Source organism: Ornithorhynchus anatinus, chromosome 5 (assembly GCF_004115215.2).
Source record: "Ornithorhynchus anatinus isolate Pmale09 chromosome 5, mOrnAna1.pri.v4, whole genome shotgun sequence".
Taxonomy (NCBI): Eukaryota; Metazoa; Chordata; class Mammalia; order Monotremata; family Ornithorhynchidae; genus Ornithorhynchus; species Ornithorhynchus anatinus.
Window position 1 is genome coordinate 70588512 of NC_041732.1, and position 25668 is coordinate 70614179.

Sequence of the window (25668 nt, forward strand, 5' to 3'; positions counted from 1 at the left end):
GAGACAGTAAATTTATTATCTATGAACTGTTACCTTGAAAAATTGCATCAATGCAAAGTGGTTTCCATTTAGGCTCTATGAGTTATAAAGTCATTTGATTTGGGGGGGCAAATGATGATATTTATGAGGTCATGAGAAGATGTATAAAGGGTGATCTGAGAATAAGATCCACTGGTGAGTTAGGAGTTCTCAACTGCAGGAATCAAGAAGGTGTATTTGCGTTTCTACAGCAGTCATGAACAAACCAATATACTGCTGCTTGATTTTCATCACCTTCTTCTGTCCTCTCTTCTCTCTCCCCATCCTGGACTCCAGTGAGACATCCTATCAGCTCTCAGGTAAGACACATTTTAAAAAATATTGGTCAAGAATCCTTCTAGGGTCCTCAAAGATGAGTAGATATCATGGTACCCAGGAATTTTACCCATTACTAATTGCCGGCTACAAGAAATCGGTTTCTGTGTCAGTTTAGAACCAATAATAAGAACAGTTCCTTGTCCAGAGGAAGGAGGTGAGAAGTATCATGAAATACAAGGACTCATCTTCAGAACTGAAGCCTTTTGATTTATGTAACACCAAAACGTCACTGGCAGTGAATCTTTCAGTTTTAAAAGTTAATAATGTTGGTATTTGTTAAGCGCTTACTATGTGCAGAGCACTGTTCTAAGCGCTGGGGGAGATACAAGGTCAGCAGGCTGTCCCACGTGAGGCTCACAGTCTTAATCCCCATTTTACAGATGAGGTAACTGAGGCACAAAGAAGTGAAGTGACTTGCCCACAGTCACACAGCTGACGAGAGGCAGAGCTGGGAGTCAAACCCATGACCTCTGACTCCGAAGCCCAAGCTCTCTCAACTGAGCCACGCTGCTTCCCCAGAGTTGTTCCTTTCTTTTCTGTAAGGCCTAGGTAATAGATTGTAGGATCAGCTGCTCCCATATTATTTTTTTTTATAAATGGCATTTGTTAACCTCTTACAATTTTCCAGGCACTGTACTAAGCCCCGGGGTAGATACCAGCTAATCAGGTTGGACACAGTCTATGTCCCATGTGGGGCTCACAGTCCTTATCTCCATTTTGCAGGTGAAGTAACTTAGGCACAGAGAAGTTAAATAACTTAGGCACAGAGAAGTTAAGTGACTTACCTAAAGTCACACAGCAGACAAGTGGCGGAACTGACATTAGAACTCAGGTCCTTCTGACAACCAGGCCTATGCTCTATTCATTAGGCAACACTGTCTCTCGTAGTCTGTTAACATAATATGTTCATTTTTGCCCTTAGTACAGTGCTGTTTATACACAGGAAGCGCTCAATAAACACCATCGATTGATTTTAGAGTTAAAAATTCACTTTTGGAAGTTTGGAAACTTTCACTATCTCCAATTTATTCCACTTTACTTATGGAAATCAATCAATCAGTGGTATTTATTGAGCACTTCCTATGCGCAGAGCACTGTAGTAAGCGCTTGAGAGAGACGGGTACTCCAGAATTAGCAGACATGTTCCTTGTCAATAACGAGCTGACAGTCTAGAGGAGGAGACAGACATCGACATGAATAAATAATTTATAATATATAATTCAAAGATATGTACATAAGTGCTGTGGGGTTGTGGGTGGGGAGAATATCAAGTGTCCAAAGGTCACAGATTGAAGTGCATAGATTACGCAGAAGGGAGAGTGAGCCGGGAAAAACAAGGTTTAATCGGGAAAGGCCCCTTGGGGGAGATAATAATAATAATAATAATAATAATGTTGGTATTTGTTAAGCGCTTACTATGTGCCGAGCACTGTTCTAAACGCTGGGGTAGACACAGGGGAATCAGCATGCCCCATGTGGGGCTCACAGTCTTAATCCCCATTTTACAGATGAGATGTGACCTTAGTAATGCTTCGAAGGTGGAGAGAGTAGTGGTCTGGCATATATGGAGGGGGAGGAAATTCCAGGCTACAGCGATGCCTTGGGAAAGGAGTCGGTGGGGAGATAGGTGAGATCGGAGCACAGTGGCCCTAGAGAAGCAGAGTGTGTGGGCTGGGCCCTAGTAGGAGATCAATGAGGTGAGGTAGGGTGGGGCGAACTGAGTGAGTGGTTTAAAGCCAAAGGTAAGGAGTTACTGTTTGATGGGGAGGTGGGAGGATTATTGAGGAGCGGGGAGACGTGAACTGAACGATTTTGTTGATAAATGATTTGTGCAGCAGAGTGAAGTATGGGTAGGGGTGGGGAGAGACAGGAGGCCCGGGGGTCAGTGAGGAGACGGATGCAGTAGTCACGGAGCGATAGGAAAAGTGCTTGGATCAGCATGGTAGCATTGGGATGGAGAGGAAAGGGTGAATTTTAGCAGTGTGGTGAAGGTAGAACCAACAGGATTTGGGGACAGATCGAATATGTAGGTAGAATGAGAGAGATGAGTTGAGGACAACGCCAAGGTTATGATCTTGTGAGGTAGGGAGGATAGCGGTGTTATCTACAGTGATGGGAAAGACAGGAGGAAGGTAGGGTTTGGGTGGAAAGATAAGGAGTTCGGTTTTGGACGTGTTTAATTTGAGGAGTCGGCGGGGCAACTAAGGTCACTCAGATCTATCTTGCAGGCAGGAAGAAATGCGAGATTGCAAGGAGAGAGGGCAGGGCTGGAGATGTAGATTTGGGAATTATCTGCATAGAGGTGGTAATTGAAGCCGTGAGAGTTAATGAGTTCTCCAGGGGAATAGGTGCAGAGGGAGAGTAGAAGGGGACCTAGAACTGAGCCTTGAGGGACTCCCTACTGTAAAAGAGTGGGTGGCTCTTTAAAACCAACAAAAGAGATTGAGAAGGAGCAGTCAGAGAGAGAGGAGGAGAACCGAGAGGACGGTGCCAGTGAATCCAAGATTGGATAACGTTTCAAGGAGAAGCGGGTGGTCTACAGAGTCAAAGGCAGAGATGAACCTTGAGGTCCAGTTGGAGTAAGGGAAAAGTGCATTATGCTCACAGGGTGCTATTAACATGAGTAAAATGCTTTCAATAATGAAAATGCAAAGAGCTAGGCGTGAGGGTTGCTGAGAAGATTAGAGTGCATCTTCTTCTGATGAATTTCAGTTATTTTCCTCAGCATGGCATCTGTAGAACCTCAGAAATGGCAACCATCTGCCTGAAACTACAATTTATCTAAATTTCTAAAATTTTACGCCTGGGACATGGTTTCGAATGATACCTAATAGCTGCTAACCCCTCAATCGGCATTCATCAGCTCCTTGAATTACCGAGCTCATTCGTGGCTGTAATTTTAACAGTCTGAGATGTGCATTAAATTATTAAATCTCCACTGATAAAAAGGAACCATCAAAGAACAAAATTCTAAGTGAAGAAAGCATCTTGAAATGCAACTGTCATTCTAAACCAAAGATCAACATTGAAAATGGTAGAGTTAGCTCCCACCCAAGCAAAAGGGGACTGTTGTCATTGATAAATTCCACACGGGTTAAATTCCACACATCGGCTTGTCCTTCATGAGGCAGTTTTTCTGTTTCTAGTATCCTTGTGTTTCTCCCTGAGCTGTCCGTCAAGAGTTTACCTCATTTACACTCGGTGAAATTTTGCAAGTCGCTATCAATATCCTTAAGAGATACTGGGAACATGCTAATAGAGTTCTAACAATTTTAATTTCAGGACTCTACCTGCTTCCAAGATTTGGGGTAATTTTTCTCCATTAAAGCTGGTTCCTAAGTTAACTTCCATCACTTTCCATTACTTTGCGATTGTTATTTCTGCCTCCAGAGAATTCTTTTAATATTGTAATTAGCATATTTTGTGTCCTACTTATATTTGTATTTTCTAAATCCTACCACGTGAAAATTGGATTGCCTGAAATGTTTATTACATAACTTTCTAAAGACATTAGTAACTGACTATAATTCTAAACAGTGTTTGGTACTTTTTTTTAACCTTCATCCGTCTACACATCCAGTGAGGGAGCATGATTTAGGTAAAGGCATCACAGAATAAAAATGAATTCAGAATAGGAGTTTTTAACTCAACTCTGCCCACACAATTCAACTCAGCCCACGTAATTTGCTCTTCTAAATAATAATAATATTGGTATTTGTTAAGCGCTTACTATGTGCAGAGCACTGTTCTAAGCGCTGGGGTAGATACAGGGTAATCAGGTTGTCCCACGTGAGGCTCACAGTTAATCCTCATTTTACAGATGAAGTAACTGAGGCACAGAGAATCTAAGTGACTTGCCCACAGTCACACAGCTGACAAGTGGTAGAGCTGGGAGTCAAACTCATGACCTCTGACTTCGAAGCCCAGGCTCTTTCCACTGAGCCACGCTGCATCCTCACCGTATCTCAATCTCATCTTTCTTGCCGCCAACCCCTTGCCCAAATCCTCCCTCTGGTGTGGAACTTCCTCTGTTTCGTTTTGTTCAAAATGGTATTTGAGCACTTGAAATCGTATTTAAGTGCTTATTATGTGCCAGGCACCGTATTTGGCACCGGTATAGATACAAGGCGATCAATTTGGATGCAGAGCATATCCCATATGGGGTTCACAGTCTTAATCTCCATTTTACAGATGAGGTAACTGAGGAACGGAGAAGTGAAATGAGTTGCCCAATGTCACTCAACAGATAAATGGTGGAATCCGGATTTGAACTCAGGTCCTTCTGACTCCCGGGCCCGTGTTCTTTCCATTCGCCGTGTTTTTCTCCACCTTCATATCTGACAGACTACAACTATCCCCATCCTCAAAGCCTCATTAAAATCACATCTCCTCTAAGGAGCCTTCCCCGACTAAGCCCTCACTTCCCCGTCTAAGCCTTCCACTGTGTCATCTATGCATCTGAGTCCGTACCCCTTTAGCACTTCGAGATGCACCCCACCTCCAGCCCCACGACACTTAAAGTAAATATTCATCTCCATTTGATTTTAATGTCTGTCTTCCCCTCTAGTCTGAAGCTCCTTGAGGGCATGGATCGACTCTAACTACTCTAGCATATTGTATTTTCCTCAGCGCTTAGTACAGTGTTCTACACCCAGAAAGTACTCAATAAATACCACTGACTGACTTGACTGAACTGTTCTCCTGGCCTTCTATACCCATCTGTGTAGCCGTGGATGAAGATGCAAATTTAAATTTGAAGGAACTGGACAGAGCCTCCCTCTTGCAAGCATTGTCAGAGCTTCTGGATACACAGAAGGATGATGGTCTCAGGAAAACGGGTAAAATTTCCTTCTCTCGACTTCTTCTTTCCAATATCCCCGCCCCTCGCGCCGCCCCTCTCACCCCCCAAACAGTGAGCCCATTGAGGGCAGAGATTGTATCTATCTGTTGCTGAATTGTACTTTCCAAGCACTTAGTACAGTGCTCTGCACACAGTAAGCGCTCAATAAATACGGTTGAATGAATGAATGAAATCCTAGACTTCTCTTTTATTCCTCTTTATTTATATTGTCTGTTTCCCCCTGTACACTGGAAGCTCGCTATGGGCAGGGAATATGTTTATTGTTACACTGTACTCTCCCAAGTGCTTAGTACAGTCCTCTGCACACAGTAAGTGCTCAATAAATATAACTGACTTGATGAATGAATTCTACATTGCTCGATTCTAGATGAGTTGAAAATGCAATCAAGAAAAATGGGCATCCCCCGCTTGGCACCCCTCTGGCTCTCAGCCTGCTATCCTTCAGCTCACCACGGTTTCTGCACTGATCAGATCTGGCCTGCCATCGTCGAGAAGCAGCACGGCTTAGTGGATAGAGCAAGGGTCTGGGAGTCAGAAGGCCCTGGGTTCTAATCCCGGCTCCACCACATGTCTGCAAGTCACTTCACTTCTCTGGGCCTCAGTTACCTCATCTATAAAAATGGGGATTATTAATAATAACAATAATAATAATAATAATGGTATTAAGTGCTTACGATGTTCCAGGCACTGTACTAAGCACTGGGATATATACAGGGAAATTCATTCATTCATTCAGTCGCATTTATTGAGAGCTTACTGTGTGCAAAGCATTAGGAAAAGTACAGTATAGCAACAAATAGATACATTCCTGCCCACAGCGAGCTCACAGTCTAGAGGGGGAGACAGCCATTAATATAAATAAATAGATGAATAAATTCCAGACATATGCATATGTGCTATGAGGATGGGAAGGAAGATGAATGAAGGAGCAAGTAAGAGCAGCACAGAAAGGAGTGGGAGAAGAGGAGAGGAGGGCTGGAGGGTGTATTAAATGATGGCATTGGTGAAGTGCTTACTATGAGCCAAGCACTGCTCTAAGCGCTGGGGTGGATACAAGGTAATCAGGTGGTCCCACGCGGGGCTCACGGTCTGATGCCCCATTTTCCAGCTGAGGGAACTGAGGTCCAGAGAAGCGAAGGGGCTTGTCCAAGGTCACACAGCGGACGTGCGGCGGAAGTGGGATTGGAACCCACGTCCTCTGACTCCCAAGCCCGTGTTCTCACCCCTAAACCACGCGATGAAGTGGAGGGTTGAGTCACTAACCTCGGGATCACAGTGAATCCGGCAGGTGCTTGTTTGGAGGCTGGTCCTCTGTGGGAGGAGGCTCTTGGGCCCCGCAAGGGTCCCGCACAGACCCCGCCAAGCCCTCCACAGGACTGCATGCACCAGAGCGACTTCTCCAGGTGGGGTACAGTCCATGTCCCACGGAGGGCTCACAGTCTCAACCCCCATTTTACAGATGAGGTAACTGAGGCCCAGAGAATTGAAGCGACTTGCCTAAAGTCACACAGCAGGCAAGTAGCGCAGCTAGGATTAGAACTCATGATCTTCTGACTCCCAGGCCTATGCTCTATTCACTATGCCATGCTGCCTGGGCCAGGGACTGTTTTATCCAACCTGATTGACTTGTATTTACTCCAGTGCTTAGAACAGTGCTTGGCACACAGTAAGCACTTAACAAGTACCATAATTATTATTATTACATTGCTCTGCTTTATACTGTCCCTCTTACATCCTTAATTCTTATCTCCCTGATTAGTCTTCTATCGCTCTTCTCTGGAGTTATCGAACTGTACTTTCCAAACGCCTAATACAGTGCTCTGCACACAGTAAGCACTCAATAAATATGATTGAATGAATGAATTATCATACAAAAGTGCGGTAGGTTCAGAATGATTTAAATCCGACATTTTGTCCTTTTAAATGTTGGCATAAACTTTAGAGTTTCCCAGAAATTTTTGGAAAAAAATTAAAATGGAAACATGTTTCCTAAAGGAGTGAATAACAGCGAAATGGTTGATGTCTTGAAATCAAGTTCATTCATTTAGTAGTATTTATTGAGCGCTTACTTTGTGTAGAGCACTGTACTAAGTGCTTGGAATGTACAATTCAGCAACAGATAGAGACAATCCCCTTCCGCTCTCATTACACCATATACGAGAATAATGCTTTATTATTTGTGGACGCTGTTGCCTCATTTCAGAGTTCCTGAGCAAGAATATCTGGCTCGAAAGGGTTGGTGAGTCCCTGCAGAAGATCATGGGTTACTGGAATGGATCAATAAAATACCTGAGACTCTATAAGTCATTTCTTTTTTCCGTGTTTTGAAGAAGATAGGAAACAGCAGCAATTCAGTTTCAGAAAATAAAGTCACATAGGGCCTCCATTTCTAAATCAGTATTTTTTTTTCCAGATCTTGGCTCCAGCATTTATAATCCAATAGGAAGTACCAAAGAGGTAAGTTATGGAATAGAGAAAACCAGGTGGCATGTTAAAAAGGAAAAGTTAGGCATTTAAGACACTTTCTTCTCTATCCAACCAGTTTAGTTCCAAGACATATCCAGGTTTCAATCTATCAATCAATGAGTGGTATTTGTTGAATACTGACTGTGTGCAGAGCACTATACTGAACACTTGGGAGGCAACAATAAAACAGAGTTGGTAGAATGTTCCCTGCCCTCAGTGAGCTTTACCGTCTAGAGGACGAGCTTAAATCTACAACTTAGAGTCAAGGCAGTAAAGTCTTGGTAATAACACACAAAAAGGCACACATAGATGCCACCAGCTACTCAGCACAATTTTTGAAGAGCTTTATTTTTAAAAACATTGGATGTCAGGTCAGATGTACTCTAGAAGCATCAGTCCACTCCAGGAAAAACAAATCCAAATTCAGTGACCTCAGTAGGAAGGCAAATACTATTTATCCTCTAGACTGTAAGCGCTTTGTGGGCAGGTAACATTTCTGCCAACTCTGTTACATTGTAACTCTCCCAAGCACTTAGTACAGTGCTATGCACATAATAAGTGCTCAGTAAATACCACTGATGATGATATGGCATTCCCAGAAAGCTTCCTCTACTTTCCCAGTCCCCCATTCCGGTTTCTGTAATTGGCCCCTCTCACTGAATTGAACATAACTGTAACATAAGCAAAAGGTCCCTGTTGAGAGCAGGCCCGAATTGAAGTTTACTCGGCTTGCTTCGTATCAGAGTTTCATTTTCTTATGCAAATGGAACACAAGGGCCATATTATCACACGAGTCATCCCATGGTTAAAGCCTAGCTAAACCCCCAAGACCATTTCATGCTGGGATTTACGGGAACGATCTGGGTGAAGAGAGCAGTAATACATCCATTTATGTTTTGTCTCAGACTCTCGATGGAAAAGACCCCGCCACCTCACTGTTGAGTCGTCTACTAACCAAAACCAGGAAACAATCTAAGAAACATGTGCCCTCCTCCAACTGCTTCTGGAAATACTGTGTGTAGAGTGGAACTTAGCCTTTTATTTCGTGGTGTAACTTACAATTCTACTCGCAACCAGCTTGAAGAAATGGGAATAGATCTGCTTGATTTAAAGTAACAGCATAAAATAAAAGTGAAAAAGCTATATTATTGACTGTTGGGAAATAAATAAGTCCTCTATGTTTTACAACTGTGATACATGTCTTGACTATTTTTTTATTTAAAGTATCTACCTTAACACCCTCTCCCAAGGCTTACTTTCTTATAATTTCCAAGGAAAACGATTTTCATTAAAGCACTGAAGATTACAAAATATGTAACATGACTCTCTTAGATTTTTAAAAAACAGGAAAATAACTTCAGAACCAGTATTACCTTTTAATGAATACCATTAAAAACCAGTGAAACAAAGGTGCTTAACAATTTCTGGACAGGTAGGAAGACCACAGATAATCTGGATGGAACAAAAACTCTTTCCTAAGACTACAGGAAACATCGTTGCTGGGTTAGGTCAATGGCTGACCCAGCCCAGTGTTCGGTCTCCGATAGAGGGGACCAGACAGTTCATTCAATCGTATTTATCGAGCACTTACTGTGTGCAGAGCACTGTACTAAGTGCTTGGGAAAATGCAACAGTTAACAGACACGTTTTGTTGGTTATAAGAACATTCGGTTGGAAGAACAGTATGATAGTTCCCCTCCTGGTCGTGAATATTAAAGTTTCTCCATGGACCATCTAACATGTATAACATTTCATGGGAAGCAGCGTGGGTCAGTGGCAAGAGCCCGGGCTCGGGACTCAGAGGTCAAGGGTTCGAATCCCAGCTCTGCCACTTGTCAGCAGTGTGACCGTGGGCAAGTCACTTAACTTCTCTGTGCCTCCGTTCCCTCATCTGGAAAATGGGGATGAAGACTGTGAGCCTCATGTGGGACAACCTGGTTACCCTGTATCTCCCCCAGCACTTAGAACAGTGCTCTGCACATAGTAAGCGCTTAACAAACACCAACATTATTATTATCCATAACATTTCCTCTCTGCCAACCCTAACTTTCCTTCTAGTAGCCTCTCACCATCTGGTGTGGCTGGAACAGAACAAACCCTGTGAAGCCAGTGAGCCCTCCCTGAACTGATGCCGCTGCTAATAATGGTAATGATAATAATAATAATAATACTCGGCTTACGATGTGCCAAGTACTCTTCTAAGTTCTGGGGTAGATACAAGGTAATCGGCTTGGACTCAGCCCTTGTCCCACATTGGACTCACACTCTTAATCCCCATTTTACAGATGAGGTAACTGAGGCCCAGACAAGTCAAGTAACTTGCCCTAAGGTCACACAGCAGACATGTGATGGAGCCGGGATTAGAACCCAGGTCCTCCTGACTCCCAGGGCCATGCTCTATCCACTAAGCCGTGCTGCTACTTTCAACTATGTGGTGTTTCAACTATGTGGTGTTTACCAAACTGTGATAATCGGAGGCTACCGGGCTCTCTCCTGGATTTTCATTTCTCTAGAACAGTAGCAGCGTGGCTCAGGGGAAAGAGCCCGGGCTTGGGAGTCAGAGGTTATGGGTTCGAATTCCCGCTCTGCCACTTGTCAGCTGTGGGACTGTGGGCAAGTCACTTCACTTCTCTGGGCCTCAGTTACCTCATCTGTAAAATGGGGATTAACTGTGAGCCTCATGTGGGACAACCTGATTACCCTGTTTCTACCCCAGCACTTAGAACAGTGCTGTGCACATAGTAAGTGCTTAACAAATACCAACATTATTATTATTATTATTATTATTACCTATGCTCAGTCTCCTCACCTGGAGACAAACTAAGGTGCATATGTTAGGAGAAATTGCCACCATTTCTTTAGGCCTAGTCTTTATCCATAAACAGTCCAATACTGAAGATAAGCACCAAAAGATCAATAGGATTTAACAGACAGAATTAAGATGGGACCGTGGCTGTGAAATATGTCATTTATTTCTTTTTTTTATTATTATTGTAATTATAATAACGATGGCATTTCGTTAAACGCTTACTATGTGCCAAGCACCGTTCTAAGCACTAGGGGAGATACAAAATTATCAGGTTGTCCCAGTTGGGGATTACAGTCTTCATGGCTCAGTGGCAAGAGCCTGGGCTTGGGAGTCAGAGGTCATGGGTTCAAATCCCAGCTCTGCCACTTGTCAGCTGGGTGACTGTCGGCAAGTCACTTCACTTCTCTGGGCCTCAGTTACCTCATCTGTAAAATGGGGATTAACTGGGAGCCTCACGTGGGACAACCTGATTACCCTGTATCTACCTCAGCACTTAGAACAGTGCTCTACACATAGTAAGCGCTTAACAAATACCAACATTATTATTAATCCCTGTTTTACAGATGAGGTAATGGAGGCACAAAGAAGTTAAGCAACTTGCCCCAAATCAGACCGCTGACAAGTAGCAGAGTCGGGATTAGAACCCATGATCTCTGACTCCCAGGCCCGTGCCCTTTTCACTAAGCCACATTAAGAAATCTATCATGAAGGACAAAGTTTGTCCTTCCAGAAACGCCCTTCCTCTGAGCCTTTCTGCATTTCATTTGTCTAGGGCTTCAATCCCTAAACTGAGAGGAGTCAGCAGGTAGCCGTGAATCACAACACTGTGGGAAAGGCACCTTGACAGAGCTCCTGGGCGAGAAGGACTGAAAGCTACAAGGAAGGTGACCTCCTTCCACTCCCATCCCCTGCCTCCACATGAAAGGTACCTTCCTCTGAGGCCCTCTACCCCTTCCATTCTCCAGGTCTTTTGCCTGCACATGAAAATCCTCCCCAAACTTGGATATTACATATTACTAATAATATATATGATTATATGCAATTATAATGATGTATTATAATTTACATATTATATAACTTATGTATTATGTATTGCAGTCTCCCTCCCCCTCTAGACTGCAAGCGTGTTGTGTGCAGGGAACTTTTCTACCAACAATGTTGTGTATAAATTACATATTTTATAACATGTATAATGTATTGCTGTCTGCCTCCCCCTCTAGACTGCAAGTATGTTGTGGGCAGGGAAATTTTCTACCAACGATGTCGTATTCTATTCTCCCAAGCGTTTAGAACAGTGCTCTGCATGCAGTAAGTGCTCATTAAATACCCTGATGATGATGATCTCGGCTCTGGGGAGGCCACTGACTGCAGCTGAGTTATCCAAACAGCAATAATGCTCCTCTCCCTCAGTAATACTTTAGACCAATGTTCATTCATTCAGGCAGTATTTATTGCGTGCTTACTGTGTGCAGAGCACTGCACTCAGCATTTGGGAGAGTACGATACGACGATCAACAGAAGCATTCCCTTCCTACAGTGAGTTTGCATTCTATTTGATCTGTGGGAAAAACGAAATGTTGGGGCAGGATTCAGTGTGGAAAACTAGGAATCTGAAAGGCCTTCTGGTGAGAGGCTCTTAGAGGACAAGAAGAGAAGAATTATGGTCTAGTGGTTAGAGCGTGGGCCTGAGAGTCAGAACGACCTGGATCCTAATCCCAGCTCTGCCACTTGCCTGCTGCGTGACCTTGGGCAAATCACTTCACTTCTCTGCACCTCAGTGACTAAAACTGAGCTCCATGTGGGATGTGGACTCTATCTGGATTACCTTGTATCTACACCAGTGCTTATCAAATACCCTAAAAAAAAGAAGGAAAGGCCTTTTTTTTTTTCAGAGTGCCGGCAATGAGTTATTTATAAGCAGTGATAGTGTTTATGAAGGCCCCGCCCGCCAAGTTCATTTGAGCTTTGTTCAACTTGTAACAATCATACAGCAATATGTAATTTGTTTTGATGGTACCAGTTTCATATGCTCATCACTTGTGTTACGAAAATGACCCCGTTTGTCAGAATTCAGAAGGTTATGATTCCAAAGAATATGAGTCAACCTTATGGAACAAACTAGATACTTGATCGTAGAAAAGATCACAGTAATGATAAGGATGGGCTACGCTCACCTAGATCAACAGAATATGCCTTGCCAACAAACCTCTGCAAAATCACAGATGAAATTGGGATTATAACAATAATAATAATAATGTTGGTATTTGTTAAGCGCTTACTATGTGCACAGCACTGTTCTAAGCGCTGGAGTATACAGGGTAATCAGGTTGTCCCACATGAGGCTCACAGTCTTGATCCCCATTTTACAGATGAGGGAACTGAGGCACAGAGAAGTTAAGTGACTTACCCAAAGTCACACAACTGACAAGCGGCAGAGCCCGGATTCGAACCCATGACCTCTGACTCCCAAGCCCATGCTCTTTCCACTGAGCCACGCTGCTTCTCTTAAAAACCATCATATCATCATCATCCTCAATGGCATTTATTGAGCACTTACTATGTGCAGAGCACTGAACTAAGTCCTTGGGAGAGTACAATCACACCATTTTTACACAGAATAGTGGAATGTAAAAGTTCATTCTGGCTTAAAAATGGCATATCTTCAAGGAATTCTTGCTCAGTTATACTCAGCTGCATGAAAATTTTGACAGGAATTACCCAACATTGACTCTCTTCCCAGAATAAATCATTTGTAGTGGGCAAGTTGATCTTTTGTAAAGGAAATGTAATTTTGTACTCTCCCAAGCACACCAGTACAGTGTTCTGCACATAGTAAATACTCAATAAATGTGATTAATTGACTGATTGAGGTTCAGGAACTGGTGTGCCTCCCTACCTTTTTCTACGGTGTTGTAGGGGTTGCTTTGGGTGAAATGTGTACACTTCACTAAGTTTTTGTGAGTGTCATTCTGAAGGTTTTATAATGGGATCCAGAGTTTAAATTACTAAAAAGAAGTCAGCTGATGTTGTACAACTGCCAAAAATGTTTCTTCTGGTGCTATTTCTATTTTTAAATTGCTTGGGCTTTGCTTCTCATATACAACCTCAAGCTTACGAAGGAATCGCCTGCTTCTCTGGAGAGTACAAGGGAGCTTATCAAAATCGACAGTGGCATTCTAAAAATAGAAAAAAAAATTGTGCAGAAAATACTTTTAGGGAGGTAGCGGTAATCACACTTATTAAGCTTCCACTAGATGGAGTGCACCGCGCTAACGGCTCGGAAAGTATAAAACAAGGAAGCGACACGTTCCCTGACTTAAAGGCGTTTTAACTCTAATGGAGGCAGACGGAACAAATATTTATAGAGAATCAGAATAAATAATGAAATAACACAAATCTGGAAGTGCTAAGGATGGCTGTAAACAAGCAGCGAGGCAGAGAAGCAGCGTGGCTCAGTGGCAAGAGCCCAGGTTTAAGAGTCAGAGGTCATGGGTTCTAATCCCGCCCCCCACTTGTCATCTGGGTGACTTTGGGCAAGTCACTTCACTTCTCGGCACCTCAGTTCCCTCATCTGTCAAATGGGGATGAAGACTGTGAGCCTGATGACCACCCGATGACCCTGTATCTCCCCCAGCGCTTAGAACAGTGCTCGGCACATAGGAAGCGCTTAACAAATACCAACATTATTATTAGTGGAAAGAACTTGGGCCTGGGAGTCAGAGAGGACCTAGGTTCTAGTCCCATCTGTGTTGCTTCCCTGCTGTGTCACCTTGGGCAAGCCACTTCGCTTAGTGCAATCTAACAGTAAACAGACACATTCCCTCCCGAGAGCTCTATAATTTCCGATTGTGAATGACCTTGTATCTACCCCAGTGTTTAGACAGTGACTGACATAGTAAGTGCTCAACAAATACCACAATTATCATTATTATTATTAGCAGGAATCCTGTCTACCTATTACAGCGTATTCTCCCAAGAATTTAGGAGAGTGCTCCGCTCACAGTAAGTGCTCAATAACTACCACTGATTGATCGCCAGGTCATTCTGCCCACTTTTAAATCTTAAAGGAAGATGAAATCTGAGCAAGCTAATTCCTTTTCTTACACTTCTCACATTTTAGACTGAATGATTAGTGCCACGTGTTTAATATTCTAACAGTATTTCACAGATTTCCTTTCAATTCATATTCATTCATTCAATCGTATTTATTGAGCGCTAACTTGCTGCAGGGCACTGTACTAAGCGCTTGGAATGTACAATTCAATAGGATAACACTGTACCTCAGTCAGTAAGCACGCTAAAGCTCTTGACTCTAAATGCAAAAAACTTATTCGAATAGGTGTCTGAAAAAAACTGCAGAGGAAAATCCCTGCTATAATCCTCTTTTATTAGGTTTATTTCCCATTTCATTGGTGCTTCTCCTCAAAAGTGAGTAAGCAATTTTATAATATGCTGACATCTAATAAAGTCAACATAAATCCCTACAGATTCCATTATGGCCTTGATAAAATATTACCGTTATTTTTTTTTCACTTCAGTTAAAACAGAGTAAAGCCATATTTAAACTGAGATCATTTCTACAAAACAGAAGTTTCTTAAGTTACAACAAGTGGAGATACATTAATTTCAGCATCCCCTGACTTGAAGTAGTCTCCTAGAATAGATTCAGAAATGAATATGGGTGAAAACGATCAATTGGATGCAAAGGGTTCCCTCCTGCAGCTCTGGACTTAAGATCACAGTTTGTTCGCTTGGGAGTTTGGCTCCGGAATCAACGGAAAGCTGCTGACCCAAATTCTCTGTTGACATTGGCACAGACCTGCTGCATTGTCACCCTAAAAAGAGGAAGGAAAGAGAAATGGCACAATGTGTCAGAAAAGGGCCTAGGTGGATAAAAGTGAAGTTCCAAATTAGCAAAATGCATTCAAATTCTCCTCTACTATGAACTGTACTTCCCAAGCGCTTAGTACAGTGCACTCAATAAATACGATAGAATGAGTGAATGCTATGACCACTAAAGGTCACAAAATAGCATTTTATTCATTCCATCTATTCATAATAAAGTAATCTTTGGACAGCGACGTTACAGCAAATATATGTTTTCTGCAAGAACATTTCTTTAATTCCCCAACAACATTCTAATAATAACAATAATAACGTTGGTATTTGTTAAGCACTTACTATGTGCAGAGCACTGTTCTAAGCGCTGGGGTAGATACAGGTTAATCAGACTGTCCCTCGTGAGGCTCACAGTCTTCATCCCCATTTTACAGATGAGGGAACTGAGGCCCAGAGAAGTTAAGTGACTTGCCCACAGTCACACAGCTGACAAGTGGCATAGCCGGGATTCGAACCCATGACCTCTGACTCCTAAGCCCGTGCTCTTTCCACTGAGCCACGCTGCTTCATATGTAATGAAATGCATATAATTGGGATAGAATGTTATTGGGGAATTAATGAACGTTCTTCCAACAACAGCTGTCTGTCAGAATAGCATCTAACCCAGCGCTTAGAACAGTGTTCTGCACATAGTAAGCGCTTTGCAAATACCAACATTATTATTAGAACACGGCGGATATCAAAAAAAAATCAGTTTTGTGTATCCACACAGTGTTGAGCAAGGCACGGATTTTAGAATGTGAGTTTTCCTTAACATGAGGTTTGTCAAGATCACTGTCCAGTCTTAAAAGAGAATGAAATGTATTCATTCATTCATTCATTCATTCATTCAATCACTCCTATTTATTGAGCGCTTACCACGTGCAGAGCATTGTACTAAGCACTTGGAAAGTACAATTTGGCAACAAATGGAGACAATCCCTAACCAACAACAGGCTCACGGTCTAGAAGGGGAAGACAGACAACAAATAGAACAAGTAGACAAGCATCGATGGCATCAAAATAGATAAATAGAATTATAGATCTAAACACATCATTAATAAAATAAGTAGCATAATAAATATGTACATATATACACAAGTGCTGTGGGGCGGGGAAGGGGGGAGAGCAGAGGGAGGGAGTAGGGGCAATGGGGAGGGGAGGAGGAGCAGAAGAAAAGGGGGGCTTAGTTTGGGAAAGCTTCCTGGAGGAGGTGGGCTCTCAGTAGGGCTTTGAAGCGGGGAAGAGAGTTAATTTGGCGGAGGTGAGGGGGAAGGGCATTCCAGGACAGGGGGAGGGCGTGGGCCAGGGGTCGACGGCGGGACAGGCGAGAACGAGGCACCGTGAGGAGGTTAGCGGCAGCGGAGCGGAACGTGCGGGGTGGGCAGTAGAAAGAGAGAAGGGAGGTGAGGTAGGAGGGGGCAAGGTGATGGAGAGCCTTGAAGCCCAGAGTGAGGAGTTTTTCTTTCGTGCGGAGGTTGATAGGCAACCACTGGAGGTTTTTGAGGAGGGGGGTGACATGCCCAAAGCATTTCTGTAGAAAGATAATCCGGGCAGCAGAATGAAGTATAGACTGAAGAGGGGAGAGACAGGAGGTTGGGAGACCGGAAAGGATGAGATCAGAGATGAGAGGAAAGAGATCAGAAACTGAAGATGTGCTTTGGTTAGTATATACACTCAGTTCTTCCAGGATGCATGTTTTTTTTTTTAAAAAAAATGGTATTTATTAAGCGATTACTATGTGTCAAACACAGTTCTAAGTGCTGGGATAGGTACATGCTAATTAGATTGGACACAATCCCTGTTCCGCTTGGGGCTCACCGTGTAACTAGGAGACCAGGTATTGAATCCCCATTTTACGATTGAGGAAATTGAGCCACAGAGAAGTTAAGTGACTTGCCCAAGGTCACAGAGCAAACATTGGCATAGCTCAGATTAGAATCCAAGTCCTCTGACTCCCAGGCCCATTCTCTTTTCACTAGGCCACGCTGCTTTCACTACCTGCTTTGGATAGAGCCCTGTGAAGAAATCAGGGAACACTCTTCGGACCACTTGAGTCATCTCTCCGAGTAGAACGTGATGAGAAACTGGAAAAATCAAATGTAAGCATTCACACAGCATTGAGCAAGGCATACCGACTAGAACGTGAGATTTATTAAAGGTGGAATTCATTAAGGAAATGACACCTGTGTTACAGAGGAGCTGAGCATAATTGTTTATATAAGCAATTTTGACAACTTTGTTGGTTTTTGAAAAGAAAGCACTATAAAGATGAAAATCCGTAGTATACTTTCCATTATAACTTTAAAAATGACAGTCTCTGTAAAATGCTTACTATGGACCAGGCAGTGTACTGAGCGGCGGGATAGATACAAGCAAATTAAGTAGAACACAGTCCCAGTCCCACGTGGGGCTCCCAGTCTCAATCCCCATTTTGCGGATGAGGTAACCGAGGCCTAGAGAAGTGAAGTGACTTGCTCAAGGTCACACAGCAGACAAGCAGCGGAGCCAGGATTAGAACCCATGACCTTCCGACTCCCGGGCCTGCGCTCCATTCGCTACGCCATGCTGCTTCTCTATTATTATTATTTAATGAGTTCTACAACTCCCCTATTGTATTGAACTCTCCTAGGCACTTAGTACACATAGTAAGTACTCGATAAATACCATTATTCAGGCATCAGGCAACCCAGTGGACATATCTACACAATATGAGCAGGGGTTTTGGTGAAAGTATCAGGGGCACGTTAGACCTGCCGACAAAGAACCGAAGTTGAAAACGTTACAGTTCCCATCTGATTTTGGAGGAAGAAATAAAAAATGCTTCCTGTCGGCAGCGATAGCGGCACCCTCTAAGGAAGGAAGAGGAGGAGGTTTAGCAAGAAGCCGTGCTGCCTAGCGGATAGAGCACGGCCCTGGGAATCAGAAGGACGTGGGTTCTAATCACGCTTCTGCCACTTGTCTGCTGGGGCACCTTGGGCAAGTCACTTCACTTCCCTATGCCTCAGTTCCCTCATCTGTAAAATGGGGATTGAGACTGTGAGCTCTATGTGGGACAGGGATTGTTTCCAACCCGATCACCTCATATCTAGCCCAGCCCTTAGCAGAGTACCTGGCACATGGTAAACACTTGAATACCACAGTTATTATCATTATTACACTTGAGAAGCAGCGTAGCTCAATGGAAAGAGCCCGGGCTTGGGAGTCAGAGGTCATGCGTTCGAATCTTGGCTCTGCCACTTGTCAGCTGTGTGACTTTGGGCAAGTCACTTCACTTTTCTGGGCCTCAGTTCCCTCATCTGGAAAATGGGGATGAAGACTGTGAGCCCCACGTGGGACAACCTTATCACCTCGTATCCCCCAGCGCTTAGAACAGTGCTTTGCACATAGTAAGCTCTTAAAAAATACCAGCATTATTATTATTATTAAGGCAGGGAGAGGAAAAGAAGAGGAGAGTAGGGGAGGTTACCTTATTATATGCAGCACTTGGGAGATTGCCATAGGAGTGAGAGATGCAACTTCAAGCTCACTCTACCCTTTTTCTTCCACTGAAAGCCCTGCCAACTGCCCTAGTCAACAGCAGTCATTGTGTTGTGTGTATGTGAATTTTTTTGTTTTTTTAACGGTACTTGTTAAGCGCTTTTTATATGCTAAGCACCGTACTAACATGAGCAAGACTGAGCTCCTCATCTTCCCTCCCAAACCCGGTCCTCTCCCAGACTTCTCTATCACCGTGGATGGCACGACCATCCTTCCCGTCTCCCGGGCCCGCGATCTCGGTGTCATCCTTGACTCGTCTCTCTCGTTCACCCCACGCATCCTATCCGTTACCGAGACCTGCCGGTTTCACCTTTACGATATCGCCGAGATCCGCCCTTTCCTCTCCACCCAAACGGCTACCTTACTGCTACGGGCCCTCGATATATCCCGGGTAGACTACTGTGTCGGCCTTCTCTCTGACCTCCCTTCCTCCTCTCTCGCCCCGCTCCAGTCTGTTCTTCACTCTGCTGCCCGGCTCATCTTCCCGCAGAAACGCTCTGGGCATGTCACTCCCCTTCTTAAACAACTCCAGTGGTTGCCTATCGACCTCCGCTCCAAACAAAAACTCCCCACTCTAGGCTTCCAGGCTCTCCGTCACCTCGCCCCTTCCTACCTCTCCTCCCTTCTCTCTTTCTATCGCCCACCCCGCACGCTCCGCTCCTCCGCCGCCCACCTCCTCGCCGTCCCTCGGTCTCGCCCGTCCCGCCGTCGACCCCCGGGCCGCGTCCTCCCGCGGTCCCGGAACGCCCTCCCTCCTCACCCCCGCCAGACTGATTCTCTTCCCCTCTTCAAAACCCTACTTAAAACTCACCTCCTCCAAGAGGCCTTCCCAGACTGAGCTCCTCTTCTCCCTCTACTCCCTCTGCCGCCCCCCCTTCACCTCTCCGCAGCTTAACCCTCTTTTCCCCCCATTTCCTTCTGCTCCTCCCCCCTCTCCCTTCCCATCCTCTCGGCACTGTACTCATCCGCTCGACTGTATATATTTTCATTACCCTATTTATTTTGTTAATGAAATGTACATCACCTTGATTCTATTTAGTCACCATCGTTTTTATGAGATGTTCTTCCCCTCGACTCTATTTATCGCCATCGTTCTCGTCTGTCCGTCTCCCCCGATTAGACTGTAAGCCCGTCAAAGGGCAGGGACCGTCTCTATCTGTTGCTGACTTGTTCATCCCAAGCGCTTAGTACAGTGCTCTGCACATAGTAAGCGCTCAATAAATACTATTGAATGAATGAGTGAATGAACAACCTGATTACCCTGTATCTACCCCAGCACTTAGAACGGTGGTCTGCACATAGTAAGTGTTTAACAAATACCAACATTATTCAAGATAACCTTAATCATTTGAATATTGAAACTTGTCTTTGTTAAGCGACTTGTCTTATGCCGTCGAGTCATCTCAGACACACGGCGACACCACGGACGCATCTCTCCCAGAACGTCCCGCTCTCTGTCTGCAATCGTTCTGGTAGGGGATCCATAGAATTTACTACCTTTTCTTAGAAGTGATAATGATGAGAAATCTCTCACTGAAAGTGGTGGGTGAGGGACCCGAAAATAAGAAAGGAACCTCAGGCTCTGAAGACAGCTCCGGCTGACCCAGTAGAAAGAGCACCGCTCTAGAAGTCAGGAGTTTCTTCAAAAGTACAGTATATTTAAATTAATATACCCCATTGATGACGACGGTTGAAACTTAGACTGTGACCCCCAGGTGGGACAGGGACTCTGTCCAACCTGATTATTTTCTGTCTACTCCAGCGCTTAGTATTCATTCAATTCATTCAGTAGTATTTATTGAGCGCTTACTATGTGCAGAGCACTGTACTAAGCGCTTGGAATGAACAAGTGGGCAACAGATAGAGACGGTCCCTGCCGTTTGACGGGCTTACGGTCTAATCGGGGGAGACGGACGGACGAGAACGATGGCGATAAATAGAGTCGAGCGGAAGAACATCTCGTAAAAACGACGGCGACTAAATAGAATCGAGGCGATGTACGTTTCATTAACAAAATAAATAGGGTGATGGAAATGTATACAGTCGAGCGGACGAGTACAGTGCCGCGGGGATGGCAAGGGAGAGGGGGAGGAGCAGAGGGAAAGGGGGAAAAGAGGGTTTAGCTGTGGAGAGGTGAAGGGGGGGTGGTAGAGGGAGTAGAGGGAGTAGAGGAGCTCAGTCTGGGAAGGCCTCTCGGAGGAGGTGAGTTTTAAGTAGGTTTTGAAGAGGGGAAGAGAATCAGTCTGGCGGAGGTGAGGAGGGAGGGCGTTCCAGGACCGCGGGAGGACGCGGCCCGGGGGTCGACGGCGGGACGGGCGAGACCGAGGGACGGCGAGGAGGTGGGCGGCGGAGGAGCGGAGCGTGCGGGGGTGGGCGGTAGAAAGAGAGAAGGGAGGAGAGGTAGGAGGGAGCGAGGTGACGGAGAGCCTCGAAGCCTAGAGTGAGGAGTTTTTGTTTGGAGCGGAGGTCGATAGGCAACCACTGGAGGTGTTTAAGAAGGGGAGTGACATGCCCAGAGCGTTTCTGCGGGAAGATGAGCCGGGCGGCCGAGTGAAGAATAGACCGGAGCGGGGAGAGAGAGGAGGAAAGGGAGATCAGAGAGAAGGCCGACACAGTAGTCTAGCCGGGATATAACGAGAGCCCGTAGCAGTAAGGTAGCCGTCTGGGTGGAGAGGAAAGGGCGGATCTCGGCGATATCGTAAAGGTGAGACCGGCAGGTCTCGGTAACGGATAGGATGCGTGGGGTGAACGAGAGAGACGAGTCAAAGATGACACCGAGATTGCGGGCCTGGGAGACGGGAAGGATGGCCGTGCCATCCACGGGCGCGACCATCCCATGTGATAGGATGTCCCATGTGAGGTTGTCCCACGTGAGGCTCACAGTTAATCCCCATTTTACAGATAAGGGAACTGAGGCACAGAGAAGTGAAGTGACTTGCCCACAGTCAGACAGCTGATAAGTGGCAGAGCCGGGTTTCGAACCCATGACCTCTGACTCCCAAACCCAGGCTCCTTCCACTGAGCCACGCTGCTTCTCAATCTCATTAGGGAAGATGTGGCTTTGATATAAGTAACTGCCAAGTTGGGTACTATTTTTTTTTTTGGTATTTATTAAGCGCTTACTATGTGTTAAACACTGTTGTATGTAAGTCCTGGGGTAGGTGAGACACTGAATTAGGTCAGACACAGTCCCTGTCCTGCAAGGGGCTCACAGTCTAAGTTGGAGGGAGTACACACATCCCCAATTTACAGATGAAGAAACTGAGGCACAGAGAAGTTACGCGACTCGCCCAAGGTCGCACAACAAGCAATTGGCAGAGTCTAGAATTAGAACCCGGGTCTTTCTGAATCGCAGGCCTGTGCTCTCTCCACTCAGCCACGCTTCTTCTCTATTCCATTCCTACTCCATTCTAAGTTGACACACGTGTCCAACTTGTTTAACGTGTATCTTTCCCAGAGCTGAGAAGAGTGCCTGACACAGAGTAAGTGCTTAACAAATATAATAATGATAATATTTTTATCTACAGTCAATCAAGGCAATGTAATAATCTCCTCTGAAAAAGGCCAACCCACTTTCAGAATTCTGTATACAGTAAGGCACTCAAAAAATACAATTGAACGAATGAATTGATTTACACAACTTATTTTTTGAATCACAGAGTTGCTGGCAAGGTAGAAAGTGTGTCAGTCACTGAGAAGCAGCTTGGCTTAGTGGCAAGAGCCCGGGCTTGGGAGTCAGAGTTCGTTGGTTCTAATCCCAGCTCTGCCACTTGTCTGCTGTGTGACCTTGGACAAGTCACTTAACTTCTCTGTGTCTCAGTTCCCTCATCTCCAAAATGGGGATTAAGACTGTGAGCCCCATGTGGGACAACCTGATTACCTTGTATATACCCCAGCGCTTAGAACAGTGCTTGGCTCTTAATAAGCACTGAATAAATACCATAATAATCATTCCAGGTGCCAGTTCAACCTCACAAAAAGCAGTAAGGAGTAATTGTCCACAGAATGCTCATTAATTAAGAATATCTATTAATAGCAGACTACTTAAAGTAGGCCTAGGAGCTCACTCACCATTAATCTATGCCAGTTTGATTTTCAATCATTCATGCCAGTTTGATTTTCAATCATTCAATCAATCAATCATATTTATTGTGTGCTTATTGTGCGCAGAGCACTATACTAAGCACTTGGAAGAGTACAGTATAATAGAGTTGGTAGAAATGTTCCCTGCCTATAATGAGCTTACAGTCTAGAAGGGGAAATAGATTTGAATATAAATAAATTATAGTTATGTCTGTAAGTGCTGGGGGACTGAGGGTGGAGTGACTATCAAGTGTTTAAAGGGGACATATCTAAGTACATGGGGCACACAGAGCTCCTTATCTTCCCTCCAAGCCCTGTCCTCTTCCTGACTTCCCTATCACCGTGGATGGTACGACCATCCTTCCCGTCTCTCAGGCCCGCAACCTGAGTGTCAGCTTTGACTCGGCTCTTTCGTTCACCCCACACATCCGATCCGTCACCAAAACCTGCCAGTCTCACCTTTATAATATCGCCAAGATCCGCCCTTTCCTCTCCACCCAAACGGCTATCTTACTGTTACGGGCTCTCATAATATCTCGGCTAGATTACTGTGTCAGCCTGCTCTCTGATCTCCCTTCCTCCTGTCTCTCCCGGCTCCAGTCTATCCTTCACTCGGCTGCCCGGCTCATCTTCCTGCAGAAACGCTCTGGGCGTGTCACTCCCCTTCTTAAAAACCTCCAGTGGTTGCCTATCGACCTCCGCACGAAACGAAAACTTCTCACTCTAGGCTTCAAGGTTCTCTATCAACTTGCCCCCTCCTACCTCTCCTCCCTTGTCTCTTTCTACCGCCCACCCCGCACGCTCCGCTCCTCTGCCGTTCACCTCCTCGCCGTCCCCCGTTCTCGCCAATCCCGCCTTTGACCCGTGGGCCACGTCCTCCGGCGGTCCTGGAATGTCCTCCCTTCTCACCTCTGCCAAACTAACTCTCTTCCCCTCTTCAAAACCCTACTTGGAGCTCATCTCCTCCAAGAGGCCTTCCCAGACTGAGCTCCCCTTTTCCCTCTGCTCCCTCAGCTTCCCCTCTACCCGCCCCTTCACCTCCCCTCCGCTAAGCCCTCTTTTCCCCCCTTTCCCTCTGCTCCTCCCCCTCTCCCTTCCCCTCCCCTCAGCACTGTACTCATCCGCTCAACTGTATATATTTTCATTACCCTATTTATTTTGTTAATGAGATGTACATCACCTTGATTCTATTATTTTGTTAATGAGATGCACATCACCTTGATTCTATTTATTTGCTATTGTTTTAATGAGATGTTCATCCCCTCGATTCTATTTATTGCCATTGTTCTTGTCTGTCCGTCTCCCCCGACTAGACTGTAAGCCCGTCAATGGGCAGGGACTGCCTCTATCTGTTACCGATTTGTCCATTCCAAGCGCTTAGTACAGTGCTCTGCACATAGTAAGTGCTCAATAAATACTATTGAATGAATGAATGAATGAGAGGGAGTAGAGGAAAAGAGGGCTTAATTGGGGAAGGCCTCTTGGAAGAGATATGATTCTAATATGGCTTCGGAGGTGGGGAGAGTGGTGATCTTTTGAATGTGGAAGGGGAGAGAGTTCCAAGTCAGAGAGAGGATGTGGGAAAGGGGTTGGGTGCAAGCCAGATGAGCTTGAGACACAGCAAACAAGCTGACACCAGAGGAGCAGAGTATGTGGGCTGGGCTGCCGTAGGAAATCAGCAAGGTAAAGCAGGAGGGGGTGAGCTGATTGAGTGCTGTAAAGCCAATGGTAAGAGATTTCTCCATGATGCGGAGGTTCTTGAGGAGGGGGAGATGAGGGCTGAATGTTTTTAGAAATATCATCCAGGCAGCAGAGTGACATATGGATCAGACAGGGGAAAATAGGAGGCAGGGAGGTCAGCAAGGAGGGTGATGCAATAGTCGAAGCAGGATATGATAATAATAACAATGATAATGGTATTTGTTAAGCATTTACTATGTGCCAGGCAAAGTTCTAAGTGCTGGGGTAGATACACATGAATCAGGTTACCCCCACGTGGGGCTCAGAGTCTTAATCCCAATTTTCCAGACGAGGTAACTGAGGCACAGAGAAGTTAAGTGATCGTCGCCCCAAGTCACACAGCTGACAAGTGGCGGAGCCGGGATCAGGACCCATGACCTCTGACTCTCAAGCCCGGGCTCTTTCCACTAAGCCAAGCTTGATTCTCCAATGAAAAGCACTTGGATCAGCATAATAGCAATTTGGATGGAGAGGAAAGGGCAGATTTTACTGATGTGGGGGAAGGCAGAGCCAACAGAATTAGGTAACACTGAATATGTGGGTTGAATGAGAGAGACGATTCTAAGACAGTGCCAAGGTTCCAGGTATGTGAAACAGGGAGGATAGTGTGTTGTCTACGGAGAAGGGAAAGACAGGAGGAGGACAGAATTTGGGTGGGAAGACGAGGAGTTCTGTTTTGGACATATTTATGTTTGAGGGGTCGGTGGAACATCCAGAAAGAGATGCCCTGAAGGAAGGAGGAAATGCAAGAGTGCAGAGGTCAGGGCTGGAGAGATAAATGTGAAACGGCGTGGCCTAGTGGCAAGAGCACGGTCTTGGGAGTCAGAGGACGTCCCGGCTCCGCCACTTGTCTGCTGTGTGACCTTGGGCAAATCACTTAACTTCTCCACGTCTCCGTTACCTCATCTGTAAAATGGGGATTAAGACTGTGAGC

At 45.1% G+C, this 25668-nt stretch overlaps 1 protein-coding gene across 1 annotated transcript; it reads left to right on the forward strand.

Annotated features, from left to right (window-relative positions):
* The first annotated feature begins 235 nt into the window (after positions 1–235).
* Positions 236–8835, forward strand: UTS2 (urotensin 2). Its single transcript, XM_007666072.2, has 4 exons — positions 236–338; positions 5085–5195; positions 7632–7675; positions 8590–8835. The coding sequence occupies exons 1-4, from the start codon at positions 236–238 to the stop codon at positions 8704–8706; spliced, it is 375 nt and encodes a 124-aa protein (XP_007664262.1). The 3' UTR covers positions 8707–8835.
* The last annotated feature ends 16833 nt before the right edge of the window (positions 8836–25668 follow it).